The sequence below is a fragment of the Enhydra lutris genome, unplaced genomic scaffold, assembly GCF_002288905.1.
Source record: "Enhydra lutris kenyoni isolate GAN:26980312 unplaced genomic scaffold, ASM228890v2 scaffoldscaffold71, whole genome shotgun sequence".
In the NCBI taxonomy this organism is placed as follows: Eukaryota; Metazoa; Chordata; class Mammalia; order Carnivora; family Mustelidae; genus Enhydra; species Enhydra lutris.
In genome coordinates, this window is record NW_019154155.1 from 5,289,682 (window position 1) to 5,316,633 (window position 26,952).

General features: G+C 37.4%; 1 protein-coding gene across 1 annotated transcript in view; it reads left to right on the top strand.

The window, feature by feature from the left end:
• Window positions 1-1,104: 1,104 nt before the first annotated feature.
• Window positions 1,105-26,952, top strand: part of LOC111159909 (exportin 4) — a 123,416-nt gene continuing 97,568 nt past the window's right edge. Inside the window, exon 1 of the mRNA XM_022522587.1 lies at window positions 1,105-1,173. Within this exon, the coding sequence (XP_022378295.1) occupies window positions 1,105-1,173 (69 nt within the window). The remainder of the gene's footprint in view (window positions 1,174-26,952) is intronic.

Consider the following 26,952-nt stretch of genomic DNA (forward strand, 5'->3'; position numbering starts at 1 on the left):
ACACTGAAATGAATCTGACTTTCTGCACAGTCCCAGGAAGCAGACCAGCACCAAAAGATCAAAGTCATAGGAAAGTAGATATCTGCTCAAAACAAAATAACCCCCTCTTCTGAACAACTTTTCTAATAGTTAAAGCTGGTTTGAATACTGAAATAGCTGCTCTCAGGACTACTTGCTTGGATGTTGTAAAGGAGACTGAAGCACAAGAGGGAAAGTTATATTACTATATAAAGTACCCGTCAACAAGGATTCCGTAACTAACATTGCTATTACAACTTCCTTAAACCCGACAAAACGGGTGAAGATGAGTTCTTTCTGAATTCAAGAAGCAGGGTATTCAAGGTTAGGATTCCTGCTATTTCACTTTCCCGTATGACATAGCCCTTGAAAAGAGCTCGCAATGATCTCCCGTCCAAATAAATTTGGAGGAATCTCCTGCAGGACCTCCCATTAGGAAAAACGAACCTTACGAACCTTTCTATCCTGGAATGCTCCCCCCACCCCCGCCCTTTCTTTTTGGCAAGGAGGGACAGAGAATTAGGACTCGGAGGACAGAGATGTTCTCAAAGGCGGCGCACTCTTAGGAGAGGAAGTGGGGAGAGCAATTCCAAGTGAGATCCTACACTGCGTGGAGCGTGATAGGGTCGGGATGAAAGGAGTGAAGGGTAGAGAAGAGAGAGCGTGCCGCCGTCGCGTAATAATGCCTGGTGATGGAGCGGGGTGTGTTCACGGTGGAGGGAACCCAGCCGCTCGTGGGCACTGGGGCTGGAGAAGCGGAGAGGCCGAGAGGCCCGGGCGCCGGACAGCACGCATGCGCGGGCCCGGAACCGCGGCCGTCACGGTCTGGGTCAACCGCCCGTGTCTTGCCTGGCGCCGGTCCGCGGGCGCCTTCCGCTCCAGCGAGGCGGCCAGGCACAGCCTCTTCTCTTTCCCGCCGCCCAGAACCCGACGGCCAGTCCAGGCCCACGGGGCCGTAGCACCGGCGTCGACGGCGGCTGAGACGGCCTCTGGGAGCGCGTGAGGCTCCGGGGTCGCTGCGGCGATTGGCCGGCCGCGGCGCCCGCTCCCATAATGCAGCGCATGGCGCGTCATTGAAGAGAGACCATGATGGCGGCGGCGCTTGGGCCCCCAGAAGTGATCGCTCAGCTGGAGAACGCGGCCAAAGTTCTGATGGTGAGTACACCGCGACCCCCGGACCCGAGTATCTGCGAGACCCTGGCTGGCACTGCCGTGCCAGGCGTTCCCGTCCGCCGGGCTAGCGACCGGCAAGGGCCTCCAGGGAGCCCTGGAAGTGGAGGAGGTGGCGGTGGCGTGGCGCAGGATTCTCCATCCTACTTTCCTTCCCTCTTGGTTCCCCCTTCTTCCTGGGGCTGTCCACTTCCCCTAGGTGTCTGGCACTCCGGTCGGGCGACAGAATAGGGTGCTGAAGGAAAGAGGGTTTCCTGTGCCACGGTTTTCACGGTATACCCTGTCCCGCAGACTGGGTCGAGAGCGAGGCGCGGGAGTGAGGTCCGGGTCATCTCCGCAGGGCTTTGGTTGGGGGCAGTGTGTGCGCCGCTGAGGAGTTGCTGCCAGGAAGGAAGGAAGGGATGGCTCAGCCCAGGTGCTGTTAGCAGCCCTTGTTTCCTTCGAGGGTGTGGGTCCTCAAGCTCTTTCTCCGACCTGCAACCACCTCTGGGGTAACCGCAGCCGCCAGCACGTGGAAGGACCGGCAGGACGAAGGAGGGGAATCTTTGGGACCAAGGTCATTGGGGCAAAACTTTATTAAGTACCAAGTTTCCTGTGGGTCGCGCATTGAGAGCTGAGTCTAAGGGGCTCCTTGACTTAGTTCTTAACACTATTCAGTGAACAGTTTGATGAGTATGTTATTTGCCCAGGGAGTTTAAGAAGGCTAAGTTAAAGGATAAAAAAAGTATTCCACGCAGGGAGTAGAAGTAAGGATAAACTATATTCAGTTACTCAGTAAACTGTATTTTCTGGCTCGGTTTTGTTTTTGTAAATTTTGGTTTCCGTGTCCGTAGATTTTTTTTTTTTTTTTTTTTTTTTGAAGTTTAAGGCTCGGTTGATTGCTTGGATTGATCCAGCCTTTCTAAGAATCGAATATCGAATACCGAATACAGCTAGCTTCGTTTTATTTTATTGATTGATTAATTGAACTTTTTTTTCCTTTTTTGGTTCGGTGCTTGGATTATATGTTCGAGCATCACGTTTAAAAGTATTTGAACTAATTCTAGCATAGAATGTAGTACCACTTATCAAGTTTTGTTTTCACACACAACATCAGATAGCTTAGGAAATTTAACTAACGAAATTGAGAAGTCTAATAAAAGCAGGGTTTGCTTGCTTCCTTATGAGCAAATCTAAGTGAATCGTTTTGTCACAAAACTGAGTAAGTTTTCAGACTGTTCCAAGTTAAGTCCAGAAAAAACTAGCTAGTGTTCTCCTTAATACAGTTTCTTAAAATCCCTGACGTGGTATTTCCTGAAATCTCTGAAAAATTTCTGGGAGCCAGGGACCCTATTTTCATTAGACTCTGGAAGCAGTATGTGACCCCAAAAAACACTGCCTTTGTTCTTACATTAATAAGATAAAATTAGTGTCCTTCATTACTGGCCTGAGTACTAATTAGCACTTGAGTTTGCCAGTACCAGTACCGTCCCTCTTCCTTGGCAAAGCTGTTTTATCATCTGTAAGGGAGTAGCTGAGAAGAATAGCAATAAGTTCTGTTTATTGAGTGCATACTACATCCAGATACTATGTGTGATGGTTTTACATACTTTATTAATCCCTGCAACAGCTTTACAAGGTTGAAAGAGAGTTTATGTGGCCCAGATTACATAATTACTAAGTTGATGATTTAGGTTCAGAACTCAGATCTGCCTGACTCTAAAGCTGGGTCTGTTTCTACTGTACCTCACCACTTCTTAGATATGTTGTGTAGATATCCATTTACATACTTTTTATTTAATCATTCTAGAGGGTAGTATTAAAAAAAGTTATTAAAAGTAGGAAATTTGTTTTTAGAAGTTTCCATTTTATATTCACAAATGCGGACTACAAATGTGTAGGAGTAACAATCACTGCATTATTTCTGAGTATGAAAGCTGTATTCCAATTTATTATTAGTAATAACAGCTCACATTTATTAAATGCTTACTGTGTGTGGAGCGCTATGCCAGGTGCTTTTACATATGTTAACTTATTTAATTCTTACTAACTATAAGGTGGTAATTTTTTTTTTTTTTTAAAGATTTTATTTATCTGCTTGACAGAGATCACAAGGACGCAGAGAGGCAGGCGGGGGGTTGGGGGGAAGCAGGCTCCCTTCCGAGCAGAGAGCGGGACTCAGGGCTCCATCCCAGGACCCTGGGATCATGACCTGATTCGAAGGCAGAGGCTTTAACCCACTGAGCCACCCAGGAGCCCCTGTGAGGTGGTAATTCTTAACTTTCATTTTATAGACTAAGGGGCAAAAACACGTAAATGCTAAGTAATTTACCCAAATTTGCAAGCAAAGTAGTAGAGTGGGGACGCCAACTCAGATTTGTGTGTTACCAGTTTGTGGCTCTTAACCTAAAGGGTAGTAGGACTAGAAAGCAAATAAATTAATTAATTTGGGGATAGTTAGGATTGTTAAATCTTCAACTATTAAGCATTAGAATATTTTTTTAAAAGGTTGAATGATTTTAGCATTTATCCATCTGTGGGTCAGATGGATAGCCATCTGAGGAAATCTCATTTATAGGAAGTTGCTGTATGTTTTAATTGTTAATGTGTTTTGAGATTCAAAGTAATTAATGATATCTTTCACAATCGTTTTGCTTAATTTTTCCATTTGGTATCCATATATTTTATGAAATTTGGCATAGAGTTTTAGTGTGCAGAATAAACTCAAGACCTCTTTTAGTACAGAGGTCTTAGTCCACAACGGATATCAGAAGGAAATTGTAAGCAAATTTTTTGATGAAAGCATACATATTTGGAAATAGGGTTTATAGTTTTATCAGCATTTCTAAGGAAGTAGAGACCCTGAAAAATAAGAACCTAGTCTAAGCATTCTCCCTTCCATTCTACAGATGGGGAAACTGAGGTTCAAAGAGGTAGAAGTGACTTGCCGAAGGTAGGTCACAGAACAAATTAGTGAGAAGAGTGATCCAGAACCTAGATCACCAGACTCCTATTTCGGAACTTTAAAAATTTTTTTACTCACCCATGTTGTTTCTCAAAGTCAATATATTATAATACTGTAAATGTTACATTTTATTGCTTGATGGGAAATTTTGAAATGTGTTTTTGGATATTGCAGTTGCTTCATTGTAAATATCTATATTCAATCCTATTTAGGTTATTGGGTAAATTGCCAAATAGTGTATTAGACCTTTATAGTGGAAAAGATATTTATTGATTTTATAGATCGCAACATAAATGGTGATTATCCCCCCACCTCAAGTTGTAATAGGGAGTATTTTCTGTAAATGCTTGCGAATGCTGGTTAATCTTCTGATTCAAGACAGTGAGGATACCTGCTAGAAAATAAATTTGAAGGTGAGCAAGCTAGAATGAGGATGGACTTTTGTAGGTTAGCAGTTGTGCAAGTGAAGTTACCTATTTTGAAAGCATTGTGCAGATGGAAAGTTATTTAAATAGGTCCTGAACGTTTCTTCTGCAAAGAAGATTCCATTTATTGGCTTTTGGTTAAGACACCTAACCCTAAATTTTTGAGAGTATATTAGATATATACTAGAGTAAGTAAAGTTGACCACACTTCAGTGCTAACAATCTTATCAGTGAGAATCTTCTTTCTGACTGCTTGAATTTAGTAGGTTACATTACAGACCTGAAAATTTGGTGTTGTAGACATATATTCTGTTATTTAAAATTATAGCAGTAATACTGGAACATATTATTTTAAAATACAGTGATAGCACACAAATACACAGAATAAAAAGTGAATCTCTCTCTTCTTCCTTTCCCCACTCTCAGTGCCCCCTCCCTAAGCAATCTGTATTAAGTTTCAATACCTTTTTTCCTGTGTTTTTATAATACACATTATATAGTTTTCTTTTTTTCACATGAATGAAAGTACTATAAATATCCTTAATTTAGGAAATCTTGCAGATACCTTTCTCAATAGTAAGAAATTCAAGCTGTGCAGAAAGGTGTATAGGGAAAAGTAAAAGTTCCCTAAGCTCCCATTTGCTTTTCAGACATGACTGTTTCTTGAGTACACATATTAAAAATCTCTAAACAGGGTACCTGGGGGTCACAGTTGGTTAAGTGTCCTACTCATGATTTCGGCTCAGGTCATGATCTCAGGATCGTGAGATTGAGCCCTGAGTTCATCTCCTTGCCCAGCGCAGAGTTGGCTTGAGATTCTCTCTCTCGCCTCTGCCCCACTTGTGTGTGTGTGTGCGCGTGTGTGTGTGGGCATGCGTGCTTGCTCATGCCCTCTCAAATAAATAAATCTTAAAAAAAATCTCTAAGCATATAAGAGCATACATAACATTTTTATTTTTTATTTTATTTTTTCATTTATTGGGTTTCTTTTTATTTTATTTTTTCATTTGTTTAGTTTCTTTTAGTAGATAATTATAAATCAGTAGGACCAGCACAAGACTGACTCAGCCTCTACAATGCTGATAGCAATTTTACATTTATAAACACATCAACACAGAGAGTATGTAGGCTAACAAAACCATGTCTGAACCTCACAGAGATGGTCCTTCCCTCTCAACTGGGACCAAGGGGTGACAGGGACCTTATTCTGAGGCTGCATAACTGCCCCCGCCGCCAAGAAGTACACACATAATTTTTCAAATGTATTTTTTTACATCAATGAAATTGTATAAGCCATATCTTCCTGTGCTTTTCTTTATTTATCTCCTTGTGGATGAATTGTAAATGGAGTTTGTTTCCATTTTGTGTGTGTGTGTGTGTGTGAAAGAGAGAGAGAATAGGTATAAAATGTAGGATGTCTTGATTTTAGAGACATAATGGAAAAGTTTAGTGTCCTTTTAGTATTAATATCATATTTGAACAATAAACCTGAAAAATGCTTTATTTTTTTAAATTTCCTTGGTATTGTTTTCCTGGCTTGCTCGAGCTGTTAGGAATTGTCCTTTGTGTGTGTGGTGCCAACATGTTGCAGAGTCCATATGTTAACTGATACTTCAAAGAAAAATAATTTACTGTAGTTGTTTTAAAACTAAAATTGATTTAATACATGTAAATGCAGCTTTAATGAGAGTGATTTTATGATTGGTTTTCATGGTTTTTATTGTAGTGGAATCTGGCTACTATTTTGAAAGCATCTGTAAAATTGTAGTGAGATATAAAAAATTCCTATTTCATTCTTCCATCAATTCTGTGAAGCAAATAGAAGAGATATTAAATTTTATAAAGAAGTTCTGAGATTCAGAGATGGTAAGTGATTTGCCTGTGGTCCCATAGCTGGTTTAGATTTGGAGTTAAGTCTGGTCATTCATTCATTCTAGAGCATTTCTTCCATATGTATTTGCTAGGCATAATGCTATGTACGCTAAGGGGATAGGAGAAAGACCTTGTTTTGAGCTATTCTAATGGGGAGAAAGGCAAAACTATTAGTTGTTAGATGGCATTATGGAAGTATATACTAGTGCTCTGAGAGTACAGAGGAGGGACATCAATCTCAGACTGAGTTGGGGATGTAGAAAGGGCTTCTAGGTGATCCTTAAGGAACAGGTGATCTTTAAGCTGAGTAGTCAATGAAGGACAAGTTGGAATTTTCCAGTTGGGTGAGGGGTGAGGGTAGAGGAACATATTTGTATAAAAGCCCAAGAGAACCAAATGCCATGCTTGGGGAATATTTGAGCATTTATTTATTTATTTAAGATTTATTTATTTTAGAGAGAGCATGAATAAGGGGAGGGGCAGAGGGGGAAGGAAAGAAGCACAGTCCTGGCTGAGTGCGGAGCCCCGTGAGGCAAGTCTGGATCCCATGACCCCCAAGATCATGACCTGAGTAGAAACCAAGAGTTGGACGCTCAACTCCCAGGCACCCCTTGTGCATTTATTTAGTAGATATTTCCTGACTCCTCCTATGTTTAAGGTCCAATGCTTTTATTTTTTTGTAACCAATCATGAACATGTCATAAATTTAAGAATTTTGATTGTAGCATTTACTTTTCTTATTGGAAAGATGCATTATATTGAGTAAGCATTTTTCTTTCTTTTTTTAAAAGATTTTATTTATTTGAGATAGAGATAGCGAGAGAGAGCACAAGCTGGGAGGAGAGGGAGAAGCAGGCTCTCCACTGAGCAGGGAGCCCAATGCTGGGCTTGATGCCAGGACTACGGGATCATGACCTGAGCCGAAGGCAAACACTTAAGCAACTGAGCCACCCAGGCGCCCCCATTTTAATTTATTTCACTTTTGTCTTTTAGTCTCTGTTGTGGCACTAGTAATTTTTTCCCAAAAATTAGTTAGTGGGGAATTTTTATTTAAAGTTCAATTAAAGTGCTCGCTTCGGCAGCACATATACTAAAGTTCAATTAAATATGTATTTTACATTTGGACTCATAACTCTACTAATTGAAACATGGCCAGTGATCCAGAGAAATGTGAAAAGACCTTTGAAAAAGGCAGTTGATAAAATTTAACAGCCTTGGGCGCCTGGGTAGCTCAGTGGGTTAAAGCCTCTGTCTTTGGCTCAGGTCATGATCCCAGGATCCTGGGATTGAGCCCCACATCAGGCTCTATGTTCAGCGGGGAGCCTGCTTCCTCCTCTCTCTCTGCCTGCTTCTTTGCCTACTTGTGATCTCTGTCTGTCAAAAAAAAAAAAAAAATTAATAGCCTTAAAATTGAACAGCCTTAAAAATTCAGTAAACTAGGAATTGACTTAAAAAATACAATAAAGTTATTTCAGACCACTAGTAAATGGTGATATTCTTAAGAGTGAAATAGGGAGTTGTAATATAATTATTATTTAACACTTGGAGGGCCTAGCTGATACAGTAAGATAAGAAAAAGGAGTAAGTGCAAATATTGGAAAGGAAAGTAAAAAAGATAGTTTTTTGCAGGTGATATCCAGAAAAAGAAATCCAAGGAAATTAAACTATTAGAACTATTAGAGTATGGGGATGCCTGGGTGGCTCCGTTGATTAAGCAGCTGCCTTCAGCTCAGGTCATGATCCCAGGGTCCTGGGATCAGAGTCTCTCATCTGGCTACTTCCTCAGCAGGAAGCCTACTTCTCCCTCTGCCTGCACTGCCTGCCACTCCCCTTGCTTGTGCTCTCTCTCTGACAAAGAAAGAAAATCTTAAAAAAAAAAAAAAAAAGAAACTCTTAATAGTTGTTTGGTAATGTGACCAGATATAAGAGAAATAAACCAATTGTGAGATTTCTTTTATATCAACAATAATCAAGTTAAAATTGGGGAAAAAAAGACCTCATTCCTTCAGTTATAAAAACTGTGGGAATAAATTATAGGACACTGTTAAACATTAAACACTATTAAACATGCAACTTTTTATGAAGAAAACTAAATAGCTTATTTGAAGAATACAAAAGGAAATCTGAATTAGATGAAGGCTATGTTCATCATTTCAAAGAATTAATTTGGTAAGGTGGCAATTCCTCCCTTGTTGATCTAGAAGTTGAATGTAATGTCAATCAAAATATCTTTTTCCTCTTCACCCTTTTTTGAGGTGGGAGAAAAATGTGAATTAATTAGAAATTATTAATTAGAAATAATTAGAAAATATATCTGGAAGAACAGTTGTATGAGAATAACATTTTTTAAAAAGGAAAATGAAGGGTTGGGGGGACTTGATGTACAGTTAACTAAGATTTATTCAAAAGCTACAGTAATTGAGGGGCACCTGGCTGACTCAGTGGATGGAGCCTGTGACTCTTGATCTCTAGGTCGTGAGTTCAAGACCCATGTTGGGTGTAGAGATTACTTAAAATCTTTAAGAAAATAAAATAAATAAACAATTTTTTAAAAGTTACAGTAATTGAAACTTTGTAGTGTTAGCATGGGAAAAGAATAGAAAATTGAAATATTGGTCTAAAAACAGAACTTTGATTAAAATGATATTTCACATTGTGAAGGTAACATAAGAAAAAAACAAACTATGCTTTAATGCTAGCAGAGGTATAAGAAGTTACAACTTTTAGGGGTGCCTGGGTGGCTCAGTGGGTTAAAGCCTCTGCCTTTGGCTCAGGTCATGATCTCAGGGTCCTGGGATCCAGCCCACATCAGGCTCTCTGCTCAGCAGGAAGCCTGCTTCCTCCTCGCTCTCTCCACCTACTTGTAATCTCTGTCTGTCAAATAAATAAATAAAATCTTAAAAAAAAAGTTAAAACTTTTTGGTAGATCGTTGAATCTCAAGAAATGTAGGTCTAATATATTGTAGTGTTACTTTTTTATAGAAAGATCAAAATGGACATGGAAAGAACCTCAAATTGGGGGTAAAAAATGAAGGACAGAATATATGACCTTGTTTTTGCTTTCTAAATAAAATCTCTGCATATATTTGTATATGTATAGAAGCAGAATTGGAAGATATATTCTAAATTTTTAAGAATGGGGGTCTAGAGAATGGGATTGGAAGTGGGAAGAGTCCTTTCTACATTTCAGTATAGTCTGAATTTTTTACAACATAAAACATCAGATCACACATAATTAATATGTCATTCTGATAAATTTGAATGTTGCATGTATTTTTAAAATCTGTGATTACTTTCTTGACTATTCTGTATTTATCTCAAAAGCTGTCTCACGGCTGAGGCTGAATAGAAACCACATTTGTAAGTCACGTCCCATTTCTGCGGTTTTCTTTCATCAATGCTAGTTAAGGATAATCTTACTAGCAAATAAAAGGAAAAAAAAGGATTTTGAGAAAGAGCTATTAGAAAATCAATAAACTTTATTTTGGAGACGGGATATGGATTTATTCTCATGCCAAGTTCTATTCACTTATAGTCGTGGGAAAAATTAGGCCCATTATAAAATGACAAAGAGAATATTCTAGAGTAGGGACTTTCAAAGTTTAGAAGGTGCATAATCATTCTTAGCGTGTTTTTTGTCTTTTTTAAAGATTTTTATTTGATAAAGAGATTGAGAGCAAGAGAGGGAACACAAGCGGGGGAGTGGGAGAGGGAGAGGCAGGCTTCCTGCTGAGCAGAGAGCCCTGTGCGGGGCTCCATCCCAGGACTCTGGGATCATGAGCTGAGCTGAAGGTAGACGCTTAACCGACTGAGCCACCCAGGCACCCCTAGGTTTATTGTTAAAACTAGAATGCTGTCTTCTGTGTAAGGGTTCTGATTTACTAGGCTGTGTCTCATTTCACTCTCCTATCTTTAATGGCTTCCATAATAGGGTTCTGAAAGCTCAGCGTGGTTGTTGGCCCTGGGCTCATCTTCCAGCCATAAGCCAGATCCTGTCTACTTTTTTTTGTTTCCCAGCCAGGGATGGCTACATAATTTGTGGGGCCTCGTGTAAAATGAAAATGTGGGGCTCCTTGTTCAAAAGGCAGGGAAGAGGTCCCATTAGAGGCTTTAAAATATAATGCTCTTTCCTTTATATTTTATACTTACAAAATGTAATAGGAGTAATAATGTTTTCTGGGTAACAGCAAACTTATAAATTGTAAAAGTATTTTCGTTTAATTTTATGTGGAATTGTGATTGGTCATAAGATATTTTTGGCTTTTCTACAAATTTATTAGGTCATCAAAATTTTTACTTTTAGCCAGTTTATTTTCAGTTGCTATAATTGAAAGTGATGTCATTCGCTCTTGGCAAATGCAAGATTGTTAATTTTTTTAAATATTTTATTTATTTATTTATTTATTTATTTTTAAAAAGATTTTATTTATTTATTTGACAGACAGAGATCACAAGTAGGCAGAGAGGGAGAGAAGCAGGCTCCCTGCTGAGCAGAGTGCCCGATGCTCGATCCCAGGACTCTGGGATCATGACCTGAGCCAAAGACAGAGGCTTTAACCCACTGAGCCACCCAGGTGCCCCAGGATTGTAAATTTTTGATAATTATTTTGAGTAGGATCTTTTTATTGTTGCAGCTATTACTAGAGTTTAATTTTATAGGCTGTGACAACTTTGGGATACATTTCTGATTAATTATAAATACAAATTTTAGCTGATGATTCTTACAGAACTTTTTTTTTCTTTAAAGATTTTATTTCTTTGACAGAGACACAGCAAGAGAAGGGTACACAAGCAGGGGGTGTGGGAGAGGGAGAACAGGCTTCCCGCTGAGCAGGGAGCCCGATGCGGGGCTCAATACCAGGACCCTGGGATCATGACCTGAGCCTAAGGCAGGTGCTTAACAACTGAGCCACCCAGGTGCCCCAGAACTTTTTTTTTTTTTAAAGACTTGGTACTGAATTTAGTTTTAGATGTAACTTTAGACAATATTTTAATGTTTCTTTTGACAGTTCTTATTACTTGTAGAAGTTGTAGAAGAAACCAAAAGTAGCTTGCTTAATGGTTTATTTATGATTAAATTTATATACAATGAAAGATGTGTTTTTATGCATCCTGCCATAATATCCTTCAGTTATAAAAGAAAAATAAAATTGTCTTTCTGATTAATACATGGTCTGTCCAGAGCTTTATACTAAAACAGTGTCTTTTCTGTTGAATGCAATGATTTCTAAATTTAATTTTTATTTCCAAGCCTGGAGATGCTTGCTTTGGTGTAGAAATTTTGAAAACCAGAGACTCTAAACTCTGAAGGATTCTAACAACTCCCTGAAATGCTTTATTGCAGTGTCTGTTTGTATAATTTTCTTCTGTAATTTGCTGACAAAGTTTACTCCTTGAGTTCTTTTCAGTGCTTAGACTGGAAGGTTATTGTTTGTGTAGGTATCTTAGGGCCAGGGTTGGGTCATGAGCAGGCAAGTGACTTCCCATGGTGGTAGGTCCTGGAGCTGCTGCTAGTTGGGCCCAGCTTTGTCCATAGCCAGTTGGGGCTTGTGGCACTCCATACTGTCTTGAGGCATGTGCATGTGTCCCAGGCCACCATCCTGTCTTCACAGCTCCTACTCATGCTCTCTTGTCCGATTGGGCTTCACCTGCAAAACATAAGTTCAAAAATAAAATTATTAAGAATTTCAAAATGGCAGCAGCAGAGTATTCATGTTAAACATAGATCACACACTCTCGAAGCTGGCCTTAGGCTACAGCTTGCCAGGCATTTTGAGTTGCTCCCTTCTTCTGGAACCTTACATGTATGTATTCCCTTCTCTTGGAACATCGTTCTCCCCATTCTGCCTAGTTTAATGTTAACTCTTCAGATCTTAATGTAGTTGTTTACTTTATCAAAGAAGCCTGACCACTTTTAGGTTAAATTGTTTTTTTCATAACATCGTCTACTTTAGTAATACTTATTTATACCTGCCATTTTATGGTATTTATTTGATTGTATGACTGACTCATCTACTGGATTGTAAGCTCCATGAGGACAGGGGTTCTATTTCTTTTTGGTTGTCATTGGCTCACTAGTGTGTCTGAAGCATCTAGCACATTGCTTGACATATAGTAGGCATTTGGTAGTAATTTATGGACTGAAATACAGGAACAGATTACTATAGGGGAAGGCCTAGAGTATAGTGGTAGGTTTCAGAGACAGATTATGCAGGTTTGAATTGAGGTTTTATTGATGCTTGCTTTTTGCAAGGTTTTGAGTAAGTTTTTATCTTTCCAGCTTCTTAAAACCCTTCTTCTACAGCTTTTTTTCTGTCTCAGCCGTATCAGCCCTCTTTTCAGTCTTTCATTTTCCTGTTCTTCATCCTGCCCCAGGACCTTTCATATACTTTTTCCTCTGCCTAGGATGTTCTTCACTTTCACTTAATCCTTAAAGTCTCTCCACAGTCACTTTGAGGAAAGCCTTTCTAAGCTTTCCTAAAAGGTGAGATTCATCTGTCCAACACTTAGATAACTGTGTAGTTCTTTCATAACACCTACCATATTTGAAATTTTACATTTATTTGTGTGATTAACGAATACATGTTGGTCTCCCTAGACTCTAATATGTATTAGTTCAAGGGCCTTGTTTACACATACTATTTGCTCAGTAGTATTTTTTGAGTGAAAAAAAAATGCATGAATAAACGAGGGAGTACTATGAGATGAACCTAGAGAAATAGGCAGGGACTGGGTTATCATAGGCCCTTATTTGCCATAATAATTTAGCTTGAATTCACCCAGTAGTGATGACTTGACAGACCTCTGGTTTGATATGTGAAAATCTGACTGAGGGAAGCAAGATGGGAGGTAGAAAGACCAGTTAGGAGGCTGTTGAAGTTATTCAGCAAAGACTTGATGAAATTCTGAACAAAGGGTATGGAGGGGATAAATTAATATTTTTTAAAAAGTTCTAATGCTACAGTGACTCTAATGGGAAAGGAGAATGACTACATATTTGGGGGAAGCAGGGAATACCTTACAATGGCTTGTAGAAGCTCAAACTTTCTCAACTTTTTTCTTAAAATGGTCAGTGGAAATTTCATTTTAATTAGTAATAATCCACATTTTAATATAAAATTATTTGACCCCAATCTTTGAATAAAATTAATAATGTTAAAAAGTTGGACTGTCTTTGTTCTTTGGTTTTGTGGCAGGGGTTAGAGAAACAATTAGAAAACAGCAGTAGTATGGTAATGAGCTACTCAGATGAGATATTAGAAAAACCACTCTGTTGCTTATGTTAGTAAGCACATATGGAAAATTATTGAAATTTAGAAATTGAAAGGTAGTATAACAAAGAGGTTGTAGAGCCAGACTACTTGGATTCTTCTTGGCTTCCAACCAGCTGTGTGACATTTGGCCAGTCGATAACATTGCATCAAAGCACATAAATCAAGGCAACCTTAGGGTAAGCACTTAATAAGTATTTGTTGAGTTAATTAAATTTCTTATAGAGTAGTGCTGATAGAACTTTCTGGTTGATGGAAATATTCTCTATGCACACTTTCCAGTATAGTAGCTGGTAGCAACATGTGACTGTTGAGCACTTGAAATGGGCTAGTGCAGTGGAGCCACTAAAATTTTAATTTTAGTTAACTTAAATAGCCACACGTGGGTAGTGGCTGCCATATTGGGCAGCATAGATCTAGAGTGTGGCTGGGTGTCGCTTTGCATTCAACTTCTGATTGGTAAATATTGATTCCAGATTTCAAATAATTCTTGGAGTCTGTCATTACTTCTGGTTGTTGCATTCCTACTGTTAAAATGCAATGTACACTGATTTAGATATCAACTGCTGCATCTTTAATAGATTTTACCTTGTGTCTGGGTGGTTCAGTCAGTTGGGTGTCTGCCTTTGGTTCAGGTCATGATCCCAGGGTCTCTGGAGCCTGCTTCTCCCTCTCCCTCTGCCTGCAGCTCCCTTTGCTAGATGTGTGCATTCTCTCTCTCTGTGTCAAATAAAATAAAATCTTTAAAAAATATATAGATTTTACCTTGTTATCCTGATTCTTGCACTAGAATCATCAAAACACATATTTTTGGAAACGTTAGTGGTACATAACATTGATGAAGAGAAGATGGCCAAATTCTTTGCTTCATAATTATAATTTTCCTGTTTAGGTTTATAAACAGCAATTAGAATGATCAAAACAATGAATTTTTCATCACCTTTATATATATACCTGCCTTTTAACAATTGTCCACTTATGAACTGTATCTTTTTTTTTTTTAAATGCAGACCTCATAAAAGAGTAAGAATAAAAAATAGTGTCACATATCCACCTAGCAAATTTTTTTTTGTTACAGAATATTGGGTAATGAGGTAGTTCTTCTGTAATGACTGGATGAGAATACCATCATTTCCTTTTGTCCTTGGAAGTATATGGTTCATTTACTGATTCTTATGTTTGAGAGAACTAGGGCAAGGTTTCTCATTCTTGCCATTATTGGTATTATTGTGGTCTGGCATGTGCGTCCTGTGAAGTTTGGCAGCATCTTTATCCTTGATCCGTAGTTACCAGTAGCACTTCCCAGTTATGGCAACCAAAGATGTCTCTAGACACTGCCAGCTGGCCCCTGGGGGATAAAAATTGCCTTAGTTGAGAGCCAGTGATGTAGAATATCATCATCTGTAGACTCAGGGTCTGAGATTACGTTTATATGATCAATTTTATCATCATAGAGTCTATCCGTTAGAATTTTCTGCAGTGATAGGATTTGCTTTGTCTGATCAGCTAGCCACTAGCAACATTTGGCTATTAAGCATTTGAAATGTAGCTGGTGCAACTGAGGAACTAAATTTTTAATTTAAGTTAATTTAATCTAATTTAAACAACCACATGTGGCTAGTGGCTACTGTATTGGACAGTACAGGCCTAGAGTGCTGTTCTTGTGTCTTTTCTGTTCTGTTGATGAAGCTGTTCTGTGCATCATCTTCTGATTCACCTCATAATTGTGTCTTGTCTGTTTCTTTCTCTTTCTCGTTTTGGGTGGAAATTTAAAAATTCTGAATTCTCAGGACTATTGAATGTAACGTTAAAACAAGACTTATGAATATGGTGTTTCCATATTTCTTTTATATGTTCTTGAAAGGTCATGCTATATCTTGAGCAGTGTAGTAAAAGAATAATTGAGGCTAATGTAATAGGGTTGATTTGTTTTGCTATTGGATTACTTTTCTAGGTTATTTCATCATTTCTTGTTTTTAATTTTGTTGTTAGTTTAGCCATAGTATAGTTGGGAATGGTTGCTGAGTTCTGATGAAATAGTCCTTAGAATGGTGAAATGGGGGCACCTGGGTGGCTCAGTGGGTTAAATCCTCTGCCTTTGGCTCAGATCATGATCTCAGGGTCCTGGGATCAAGTCCGTCATCGTGCTCTCTGCTCAGCAGGGAGCCTGCTTCTCTCTCTCTCTCTCTCTCTCTCTCTCTGCGCCTCTTTGCCTACTTGCGATCTCATTCTCTGTCAAATAAATAAATAAAACCTTAAAAAAAAAAGAATAGTGAAATGGTAAAATGTTTCAAGATCTAAGAAAATATTATTATTAAGATTCCATTATGAATCCTAGACTTATAAAAGGGTCTGGTGGGTTCATAAATGAGTTCAAAATCAGAATGAGTTTTATTCTGTTTTTTAAAAAGTAAATTTTCTCTTTAGTCTTTGAAATATCTCTTAAAAAAAACAAAAAAACAAAAATCAGGGTGCCTGGGTAGCTCAGTCAGTTAAGTGTCAGTCTTTTGATTTCATGTCAGTTTATGATCTCAGGTCCTAAGATCTAGCTTTTATTGGGCTCCTCGCTGTTCATGGAGCCTGCTTGAGATTCTGTCTTTCCCTTTGCTCCTTCCCATCAGGCATGCTCTGTCTCTCTTGCTCTCTCTCCCCCCTCTTAAAAAAAAAGAAAAAAGAGAGAGAGAGAGAGCAGAAATCACAAAATACCAAGCATTGCAAATAGTTATTAAAAAAAAAAAGACAAATTTGCTAATTAAGGATAAAAACTCCAAAAATTGAGTCCACGAGACCCTGATGGTATACTGACACTTATGGATAGTCTAAGGGAGTGCCTTCATTGTCTCAACATTATTGTGATGTTTGCTCTGTTTTTTGGGGGAATTCTTTTTTTTTTTTTTTTCAATCTGGTTAAGGAAGTTTCCATTCCTATTTTGCCAAAAGTTTAGTCATGGATCTTATTAAACATGTTTCTGCATTTTTTTTTTATAAATACCTTTCTCCTTTAATATGTTAATGTGGTGAAAGACATTAGTTTTCTGATGTTAATCCAACTTTGCAGTCCTGTGATAAACTAAGTTCGTCATAGTGTACATTATTTTTATTTTTAAAAAATCCATCGTTAAAAAAATCCACTGTTGTATTTGGTATGTGAACTGTTTTAAGATTTTTGCATCTCTGTTCATGAGTAAGCTTGGCCTGTAATTTTCTTTTCTTACACTGTTTTCATCTGGTTTTGGTATCAGCATATTTGTGATGATATGCTGACTTCCTAAAATAGGTTGAAGAATGTTCCCTCTTTTGTATTCTCTTGAAATCTGTGTAAGATTGGAAAGATTTATTCCCTGCTGTTTGGTAAAATCTGGATTAGGGGCTTAAAGAAAAACATTTAAAACTGATTCAATTTATTTAATAGTTGCAGGACTGTTTAAGTTTTCTATTTCTTCGTAAGTTAGTTTTGTTTTATTTTTCTAAGAATTTGTCCATATTACATAAGCTATGTTTATCAGCATGATGTTATTCTTCTGGTATCTCTTTATTATTCAAGACCTTTGTAGTTACAGTTTCTTTAATCTTGCCTGCTTAAATTCTTGTGTCTCTTCACCCCTCTTGCCAGAGTTTTATTAGTTTTTTTAGTCATTCCAAAGAAGCAACTCTGGGCTTTTTTTGTTTCTATTTATTGTATATATAATTTCTGTTTCATCATTTTTTGCTCTTTGTTATTTTCTTCATTCTATTCTTTTTGGGTAGGTTCTGTTATTTTCCTAAGTTCTTAGGTTAGAGATTTAGCTTACTTGTTTTAACCTTCTAAAATTTCCAATGTAAGCATTTAAGGCTATGCATTTTCCTCTTTTACTTGATTTGCATATCACAGATTTTTGATATGAAGTATTTTGGGTCAGTGTTTTCTATTATTGTTTCTTCTTTCATCCTTAAGTTTTTCTTTTCTTTTCTTTCTTTCTTTTTTTTTCTTTTAAGGTTTATTTATTTGAGAGGGAGGGGAATGGCTGCAGACTGAGAGGAGGAATCCTCAAGCAGACTCCTGGCTGAGTGGAGGCCTGATTAGCGCTTAATCCCCAAACCCTGAGATTATCACCTGAGCCGAAATCAAGGGTCAGACACTTAACTGACTGGGTCACTAGGTACCCTGTCTTTGAATTTTTTTAGTTTTCATTTTTAGTCAGGTTCTAACTTAATTGCTTTGTGATAATGTGTTACGTATGTATCAGTTATTTAAAATTTGTTTGAATATGCCTTATAGCCTAGTATGTTGTCAGTTTTTATTCAGCATGTATTTGAAAAGAATATGTGATACCCAGTTAAGGGCCAAGGTGTTTATGCCTCTTAAATTAAGCTTGTTAAATCTTTTTGTCTCCATAAGCTAGCAGTTACAGACAGAGATATATTAATGGATTTGTTGGTAGTCCTCTCATTTTTGCTTTCTATATATATTGGAGGCTGTGTATTTACATACCACTTCAGTTAACCCTTTAATGATTATTAGATGACCCACTTCTTTTTAGTAATATTTTACTTTAAATTGTTTTTTTTTTTTCCTGTTGTTATCATAGTTATATCAATTTCATTAACTTCTGATGATAATTTGCTTGGCATGTTTTTTTCCCCAGCCTTTTCTTTTCAGCCTTTTTATGCCCTTGGGTTTTTTGTATGCACGAAGTTGGGTTTCCTTTTTATCTAGATTGAGAATCTCAGTTTTTTTTTTTTTAATCTACAGTTAGTTTATTTATATTTATTTGTGATTACTGATAAGTTATATATTTTTGTTATTTTGTGTATGTGTATATGGTTCTTCCTTTTGCTTTCTTTTGGGGTTTGATAATCTTTTGTTTCTCATTCCATAGTTTGGGTGTTGTAATGTATATATTTTCTATTTTCTTGACCATGGCAGATATTTTAGTATGCATACTCAGTTTAAAGTTAATCTGTATGTGTTGTCCCAGAACAGTGCAAGAACTTAGAACTACCTCTCCTGATTTATGTTCTGTATATTGTCCAAAATCTTTTTTTTTTTTTTTTTTTTTTTTTTTTTATTTTTTTTTTTTTAAGCATGTGCACCTCCACAGAGCAGCTTTTTTTTTTTAATTTATTCGTCAGAGAGAGAGAGAGAGAGCGCGAGCACAGGCAGAGTGGCAGGCAGAGGCAGAGGGAGAAGCAGGCTCCCCACAGAACAAGGAGCCCGATGTGGGACTCGATCCCAGGACGCCGGGATCATGACCTGAACCGAAGGCAGCTGCTTAACCAACTGAGCCACCCAGGCATCCCCCTATATTGTCCAAAATCTTAAGCACCTTTTAAAATTTCATAAATTAATCATTTAAAAAATATCAGTATTCAGATTTAGTCCTGTAATTAATTTCTTTGTCCATAGTCCTTTGCATTCAAGGCTTTCCATCTGGGATTCCTTTCCTTCTTGGAGTATATCCTTCAGAATTTCCTAAAGGAAGAGTGTTTCCATAGTTAGGAGTTTTTATTTAGCTTTTATTTGCAGGAACATGTCTTCAATTTCATCTTCATCCTTGAAAGATGTTTCCTGGATCTGCATTTCTAAGTTAATAGTTACTTTTTATTAGTACTCTGTAACTGTTACTCTGTTTTCTCTCTAGTCTGGTTTTTCCTTGCTTTAAGAAATCATTTTCTATCTGTTACTTCTTTGAAGATAATTTATCTTTCCTTTTTGGCTGTCTTTCAGATCTTCTCTTTAATTTTTGGATTCTTCAGTTTCACTGTGGTATCAGTAATACGATTTTTTTTTCTTTTTTATTCTGTTTGGATTCATTGGGCTTTCTTACTTTGAGTTTTAGTGTTTCTCATAAATTTTGAAATTTACTTATCAATTTGGAATACTTCCTGCCATTATTTTTTGAATCTTTATTTTTCTCATCCTTACTGGATGGTGTGTCAGTCAAGATCCTGGCAAAGGAACACTAAAAGGAGTAATTGAACAGTCTTGCATTGGGGTAAGGTCTAAGGGAACCGCAGTGGATAGGGAAGCTTTTGTTGGGGCCTGAATGTGCAGGGAGGGAGTGTGAACAATTTGAGAGAGCCGAAGCTGTAGGAGAGAGCAGCCTGACTGGAGTTGTGGCTTTCGGTGAAGAAAAGGTGCCACACACTGGGGCTAAGGGAAGAGGGTGAGGAAGCCTAGATATGGTTTCGTGTAGGTTAGTTTCCTGGGGCTCTAACCTTTACTTTGTCCTCCAAGACTTTTAATGTTTGTGCCTCTCTGCATTCTGAGTAATTTTTTGTATGTTTTCAGTTTTCTCCTCAGTGTGTCTTACGTGCCTTTTATTTATATATTTGTATATATATATATATATATATTTTTTTTTTTTAAAGATTTTATTTATTTATTTGACAGAGAGAGAGAGGTCACAAGTAGGCAGAGAGGCGGGCAGGGGGGGGGGGAAGCAGGCTCCCCATTGAGCAGAGAGCCCGATGCGGGCCTCAATCCCAGGACTCTGAGATCCTGACCTGAGCCAAAGGCAGAGGCTTAACCCACTGAGCCACCCAGGTGCCCTCTTACGTGCCTTTTAATCAATCCATTGAGTTTTTAACATTTTCTGAGGCATATTAACATACAATAAAATTCACAAATCTTGGGTGTCTAGTTTGATGAGTTTGGGCTGTTGTATATACTCCCTTAACTACCATCTAAGCGAGTTATATGTTTATAAAATATTAAATTTTTCTTGTTATGTTGTTCCTAAGAGATCTGTTGTGTTATCTTGCTCCTTACTTTTACCATTTTTAAGTACTTTCGTATAGTTGTACAGCCTTCACCACTATCTCCAGAATTTTTCCATTATCCCAAACTGAAACTCTGTACTCATTGAATAATAATTCCCCATTTCTCCCCTCACCCCACCCAAGGCAAGCACTATTCTACTTTCTTTCTCTATGAGTTAACTGTTTTAGATACCTTGTATAAGTGGAATTATATGGCATTCTTCTTATTTCTTGCTTATTTCATGCAGCAGATTGTTTCCAAGATTCATTCCTGTTGTAGCATGTATCAAAAATTCATTCCTTTTTAAGGCTGAATATATGCCATTATATGTGTATATATACTATATACTACCTTTTGTTTATTTATTGCTCCATCAGTGGACATGTGGTTGTTTCCACCTTTCGGCTTTTGGGAGTAATACTGCTATGGACATTGGTATATAGTCTGTTTGAGCCCTGCTTTTCATTCTTTTGAGTATATACCTAGAGGTGGAATGCTGTCTTGTGTGCTAGTTCTGTGTTTAATTTTTGAGGAACTGCCATGCTGTTTCATAGTAGCTGCATTAAAAAAACCTACATGTTGGGGTGCCTGGGTGGCTCAGTCAGTTAAACATCTGCCTTCCACTCAGGTCATGATCCCAGGGTCCTGAGGTCAAGCCCTGCATCCAGCTCCTTCCTCCACGGGGAGCCTGCTTCTCCCTCTGCCTGCCACTCCCCTTGCTTGTGCGCGCACACACTCGCACGCTCTCGCTTTCTCTCTCTCTCTCTCTCTCAAATAAATAAATAAATAAAATCTTAAAAAAACAAACAAACAAACCAAACCTACATGTTTTACATTCCCACCAGTAATGGACAAGGGTTCCAGTTTCTCCACATCTTTGTCAACAACTGTTCCTTGCTTTCCTTCCTTCCTTCCTTTCTGTCTTTCTGTCTTTCTTTGTCATTCTCCTAGATGTAAAGTACAATCTCATTGTAGTTTTGATTTGCATTTCCCTAATGAGTGATGTTGGGAATCTTTTTATGTGCTTACTTGCTGTTTGTATGTCTTTGGAGAAATGTATATTCCTGGGGTGCCTGGGTAGTTCTGTCAGTTAAGTATCTGCTTTCTGGTCAGGTCATGATCTCAAGGTCTTCGAATTGAGCCCCGCGTCAGTTAAGTATCTGCTTTCTCTTCAGGTCATGATCTCAAGGTCTTCGAATTGAGCCCCCCGTCAGGCTCTCTGCTCAGCAGGGCATCTGCTTCTCCCTCTCCCTCCATGCTTCCTCTCCCTTTCTCATTAAAAAAAAAAAAAAAAAAAAAAAAAAAATCTTGAATATAAAAGAAATATATATTCGAGTTCTTTGCTCATTTTTAAATTGAGTTCTTTGTTTCTCTGTTGTTGAGTTTTAGGAATCCTTTATAGATTCTGGCTGTTACTCCCTTATCATATATATGATTGGTAAAAATTTTTCCTGTTCTGTGAATTGATTTTTTGTTCTGTTGATAGTATCATTTGATATGCAAAGGTTTTTTTTTTTTTTTTGTTAGGCTTGCCTCATATAGTTTTAAGTTCTTTTAAACATTTTGTACTGTGTTTCAGAACGTTTCCAATATTTAAGAGTTTTGTTGGTTTGATTGTTTAATTTATTATTCTGCATACTCATGGTGACATGTTTTCTCACGTGTTTAAAAGTTTTTGAATATTAGCTCTTGGAGGTGTTTCTGGAAAAGTCTGAAACCTGAATTATAGTGCATGACCAACACAGGACTACTTTAAATTTATTGGCTTGAAGTTTTTGGGCCACATGGGTCCTGTTGAAACGAAGCAGAAACTTGTTTGAAGGCTTGTTCATGGTTATCAGTTGTAGTAATTTTCTACTTTTACCTATCACTAAGATCCAGACTAGGAAGTTTCTTTCTCCCTCTCTTCTTCCTCCTTCTCTGTTTTTCTTTTTGTTTTTAATGGTTTACCTGTACTAAATTTTATGTTTACCTGTACTCAGGTTTTTGTTTTTTAATGGTTTACCTGTACTCAGTTTTATGTGGAGGGATGTCCTGTTAGTTCCCATTTTAGGAGGTTCCTGATTATATCTTGTGTCTTTTTTACCTTTGGGCAGCCATCAGAATGGAAACTCAAGGTCACCTGGGATTGGCAGATGTCTCTTGGGTAAATGCATAAGTGCCGTCTTTAATCTTTGGATCCCTGCTTTGGTTTCCTTTTAGCTTCTGAGGATTTCTTAATTTGTTGTAAGCTCCGCAGTACATTAAAAATGTAGAAATACTTCATCCACCATTTTTATTTGGTTTTAGCCAGAGAGGAGTTCAGAGTATCTTGAACTGTTGGGAAAGGAAGGCTCCCTCATTTTAAAAATGCAATGTTTCAAATAAATGGAGAAATATGAGCAATTTAAATCATAACCATGTACCCATCTCCTGGGTTAACAAATGTTAATATAGCCATTTAACATATAATCTTAAAAATAATCTGTTACAGATATAATTGAAGCCTCCTTTGAGTCCCTTTTAGATACTGTTCTCCAGCCTCCGCTTCTTCATCCCCAAAGATAATCATAATTTTAAAATTGTTTGTCCTTACCATCCATGTTTTTACACTTTGCCCACAAAGAAAAATAAAAACTACCATAATTTAGAGTTTCTGAAATTTTATATAGATGATATGTTATATATATTCTGTCATTTGCTTTCTTCATTCAGAGTAATTTTCAGATTTTATCCACTTTGGTAAATATAGCTCCAATTCAGTCTTTAACTGCCATATAAACCACTATATGACAGTACTATAATGTATTTCCGATTGATGTAATTCAAATTTTTACTCCTTTTTGTTTATTATGATAGTGCCTTAGGAACTTTGTGTAATCTTATATGTGTGTGGGAGAGGTTCTCTAGGGAATAAATGCCTGGGAATGAACTTTTGCATACCTTGCTGTTCAGGGCCACCAACTTTTTCTAGGTAATTCTAAATTCCAAATGAATGTTTCATTTTAGATTATCATAAGTTTATAGCTGTGTACACTACTCCCAAACTTCCAAACTCTTGTTTTTGTACTATTTTTTTAATCTGCATCATTTTACATTGATGTAATAATATCATCAGAAATAATTGCTTATTGTTTTAATTTGCATTTCAGTGGTTTCTAGTGAGGTTGAGTATGTTTCATGTTCATTAACCGTTTTTGCTTTCTTCTCTGTGAAATATCTGGCTTGTTGTTCATTGGCCATTTTTCTGTTGCATTATGTAACTGTTTGGATTGGATTAGACAGCATTTAATATGAGCAGGAGGGGCAGAGGGAGAGGGAGAGAATCCCAAGCAGACTCCACACTGAGCACGGAGCCTGAGGTGGGGCTAAGTTACACATGACCTGAGCCAAAACCAAGAGTCGGACAGCCAACCAACTGCGCTGACCAGGCGCCCCTCTCCTATTGTTTCTTCTTGTGTTTTGTCATTAGTTTTTTAAAGTTTTGCTTTTTGTGTATAAATCTTAAATCCACTAATTTATTACTGTGTATGAGGAAATACCTGATCTTTTGTTTTTGCTTGTAAGTAGCCAACTTTCCTGTGCCATTTATTGTATAGTCTAGCTTTTACTCACTAATTTGTCATATGTCATGGGTCCGTTTCTTGGAATTCTCTGCTCCCTTGTTTTTTTTCCTGTTCTACTACTATTTTTAAAAATTATTATAATGCCTTTATAGGTGTTCATATTTGGATGTCTAAGACTCCCTTGTGTTTTTAAGTTTTTATTTAAATTCCGGTTAACATACAGTGTAATATTAATTTCATGTGTACAGTTTAGTGATTTAGTACTTCATACAACACCTCATGCTTATCAGAAGTGCACCCCTTAGTCCCCATCACCTATTTCACCCATCCCCCATCCCCCTTTCTCATTCTTTCTCCATATTTTAAAGTCTTTTTGAACCTCAAAGTGTTATTTATTTATTATTACCTGTAATATTTTATTAGTTTCAGGTATACAGTATAATGACTTAGTATTTCTCTTGCGAAATGATCACAGTTAATTAATACATGTCACCATACATAGCTACTAAATCTTTTTCTTAAGATGAGAACTTTTAAGATCTATTCTCTTAGTAACTTTCACATATACAATATTATTAATATAGTTACCATCCTGTACATAGCATCCCCATAGCTTACTTATTTTATAACTGGAAGTTTGTGCCTTTTCACCCCCTTCACCCATTTCATCCTTCTCTTCCTCACAGCCACCAATCTGATCTCGTATCTACGAAGAGCTGTTTTTTGTTAGAGACAACATATAAGTGAGATCATTCTCTTTAAATAAATGTCTTTCTCTCTCACTTCACTTAGGCATACTGCTTTCAAGGTCCTTTTCCCTAGTTAATTTGACTCTTTTGGGCCTTTTTAAAACTTACATGTTTTGGGATCACCTTGTCATATTCTGAGATGAACCACAAGGTTCATTGGTATTTAAATTGGAATTGTATTAATTATTATAGGTTAATTTGAGGAGACTCATATGTGTATTTTTAACTGCAGTTCTCTTACCAATTATAAGATGTATTCATCAGCGTCATTAGATGGGATCCTTGACTTGCCTGGAGAGATCCTTGACTAGAAGTTTCCCAAATACTGTGCTACAGAGATAGGATTAGAAACCTGGTATCCCATTCTTTTAATTAAAGGGGACTCTAAGATTGTTTAAAAGGATTTTTAAGGTAGGGTAAACCTGTTTGTAAGCAGAAAGCACGGGTGCCATTGCTTAGCATAACTTTAAGATAAAAAGAGAGAGGAGGGAGGAAATGAGGTGATATGTGAGCAGGGAGCCAGTGGGGCAGGAATGGGAGGAGGATTTAGATTTCAGAGAAAGTTGAGGGGGAGGGAATATTTCGTTAGAAATTGGAGAAGGTGATAGGAGAACAGTCCTTTTGAAAAGGAAGATACATAAAGGAGCTAATCATACAGGAAGGCTTTCACTTTGGGAAAGAAAAAGAAAGATCATTTTCTGAGAGATTGGAGTACTGGGTATCATGAGATGAGAGGTTTAAGAGAAAAACAGATTTGAAAGGACAGTTTTTGGGAATGTGCTAGGAAATCACAAGAGATTAATTAGGGCACATCTCTCAAATGTGTTTAGCTGGAAAGTTCCAGTATCTGGAATTTAGTCTTTGTGGAACACTGTGAAATATTGATATGATAATATCATTATGTGTTATGGTTTTAAATTTAGGTAGGAGCATTGGTAGGTTCCAAAGGTTTAAGGAAAGATTATAGATAGAAAACTAAAAATTGAACAAATTCTTAACTTAAGGTCTTCAGGGAATGAATGAAAAATTGCCAGTAAACATGTTTTTAGGTAGTACATCTGTGATTTTCTTTTTTTTAGTGTATGTGCTGCCAGAGGGAGCACCATCTGTGATTTTCTAATTTGAACATTAAGCCATGCTCTCTCTCTAAAAAAAGGAACAATTAGAGCTAAGAAAAATCTTATTATGAGCTCTATGACATAACTTCCACTTTTGTTTTCTACTTTTGTAGCTTATTTCCTTTCTACAAGTTGTGCTTGATTTTTCAATCTTTGACCATTTTTTTAAACACAGTTCTATAAATGTTGGTATTTATAGTAAGCCAAGAATATTACTCAGACTTCTTTAATAGCTATCTGATAGAAATTAGTCTCAACCATGTCTCCTCCTTGGTACTAAAAGAGTCAAATAATGGGCTTTGATATCACACAAACGTAAGGTGAAATTCTGGTTATGATATTTGATCTTGGGTATGTGACGATCTGCAAATACTAAAAGAGAGGAAATAATTTGTACAGGGATGTTGCTGTGATTAAATAAGAGCGTATGTATGTAACCTAGCAGTCTGCATGAGGAATAATTAATGCTTTTGTTGTTAACCGGAATAAAAGTTACTGTAGCTGCCCAGGGAAAGAAAAAGTCTGAAGGTCTCATAGGATTTAGCAAGTGGGATTTTTTGAGGATAGATTAGCATGATGACAGAGAAACCAGAATGCAGTTAGTGGCAGAAGTGATAGACTGTCATAATTATTTGCATGATTACTTGATCAATATCTGTCTTTTCTAAGACTCAGAATTCTGTAAGGGCAAGGGTAATTTTCCCTGTTTTTACACACTCAGCTTCTGGCATGGTGCTTGAAGTTTAGTTAGCCTCAGTAAATACTTTTTGAATAGAAATTATTTAGGTACTTTGGTTTTCCCAACCCCCTCCCCCCAAACCCCTCTTATTAAATATGTCATTAATCCATTTATTAATGTATTTTGAGTTCTAGCTTCAGATGCCCTTGGCTGTGTGCTACCAATGGTGTTTTCTCAGGGTTTTTTGTAAATTGAAGGTGGTCTGGATAGGCTAATGGAATGGTGCAGGCTGGGTGAGAAACACCAGTATATTGAGTTAGGAATTTGTGAGCTTCAGGTTTCTTGCTAGCGTGACTCCCTAGAAAAAACTCTCAATTTTTTCCTAATGTTGACTTTGTTGTCCTGAAGAAAGCCAGAAT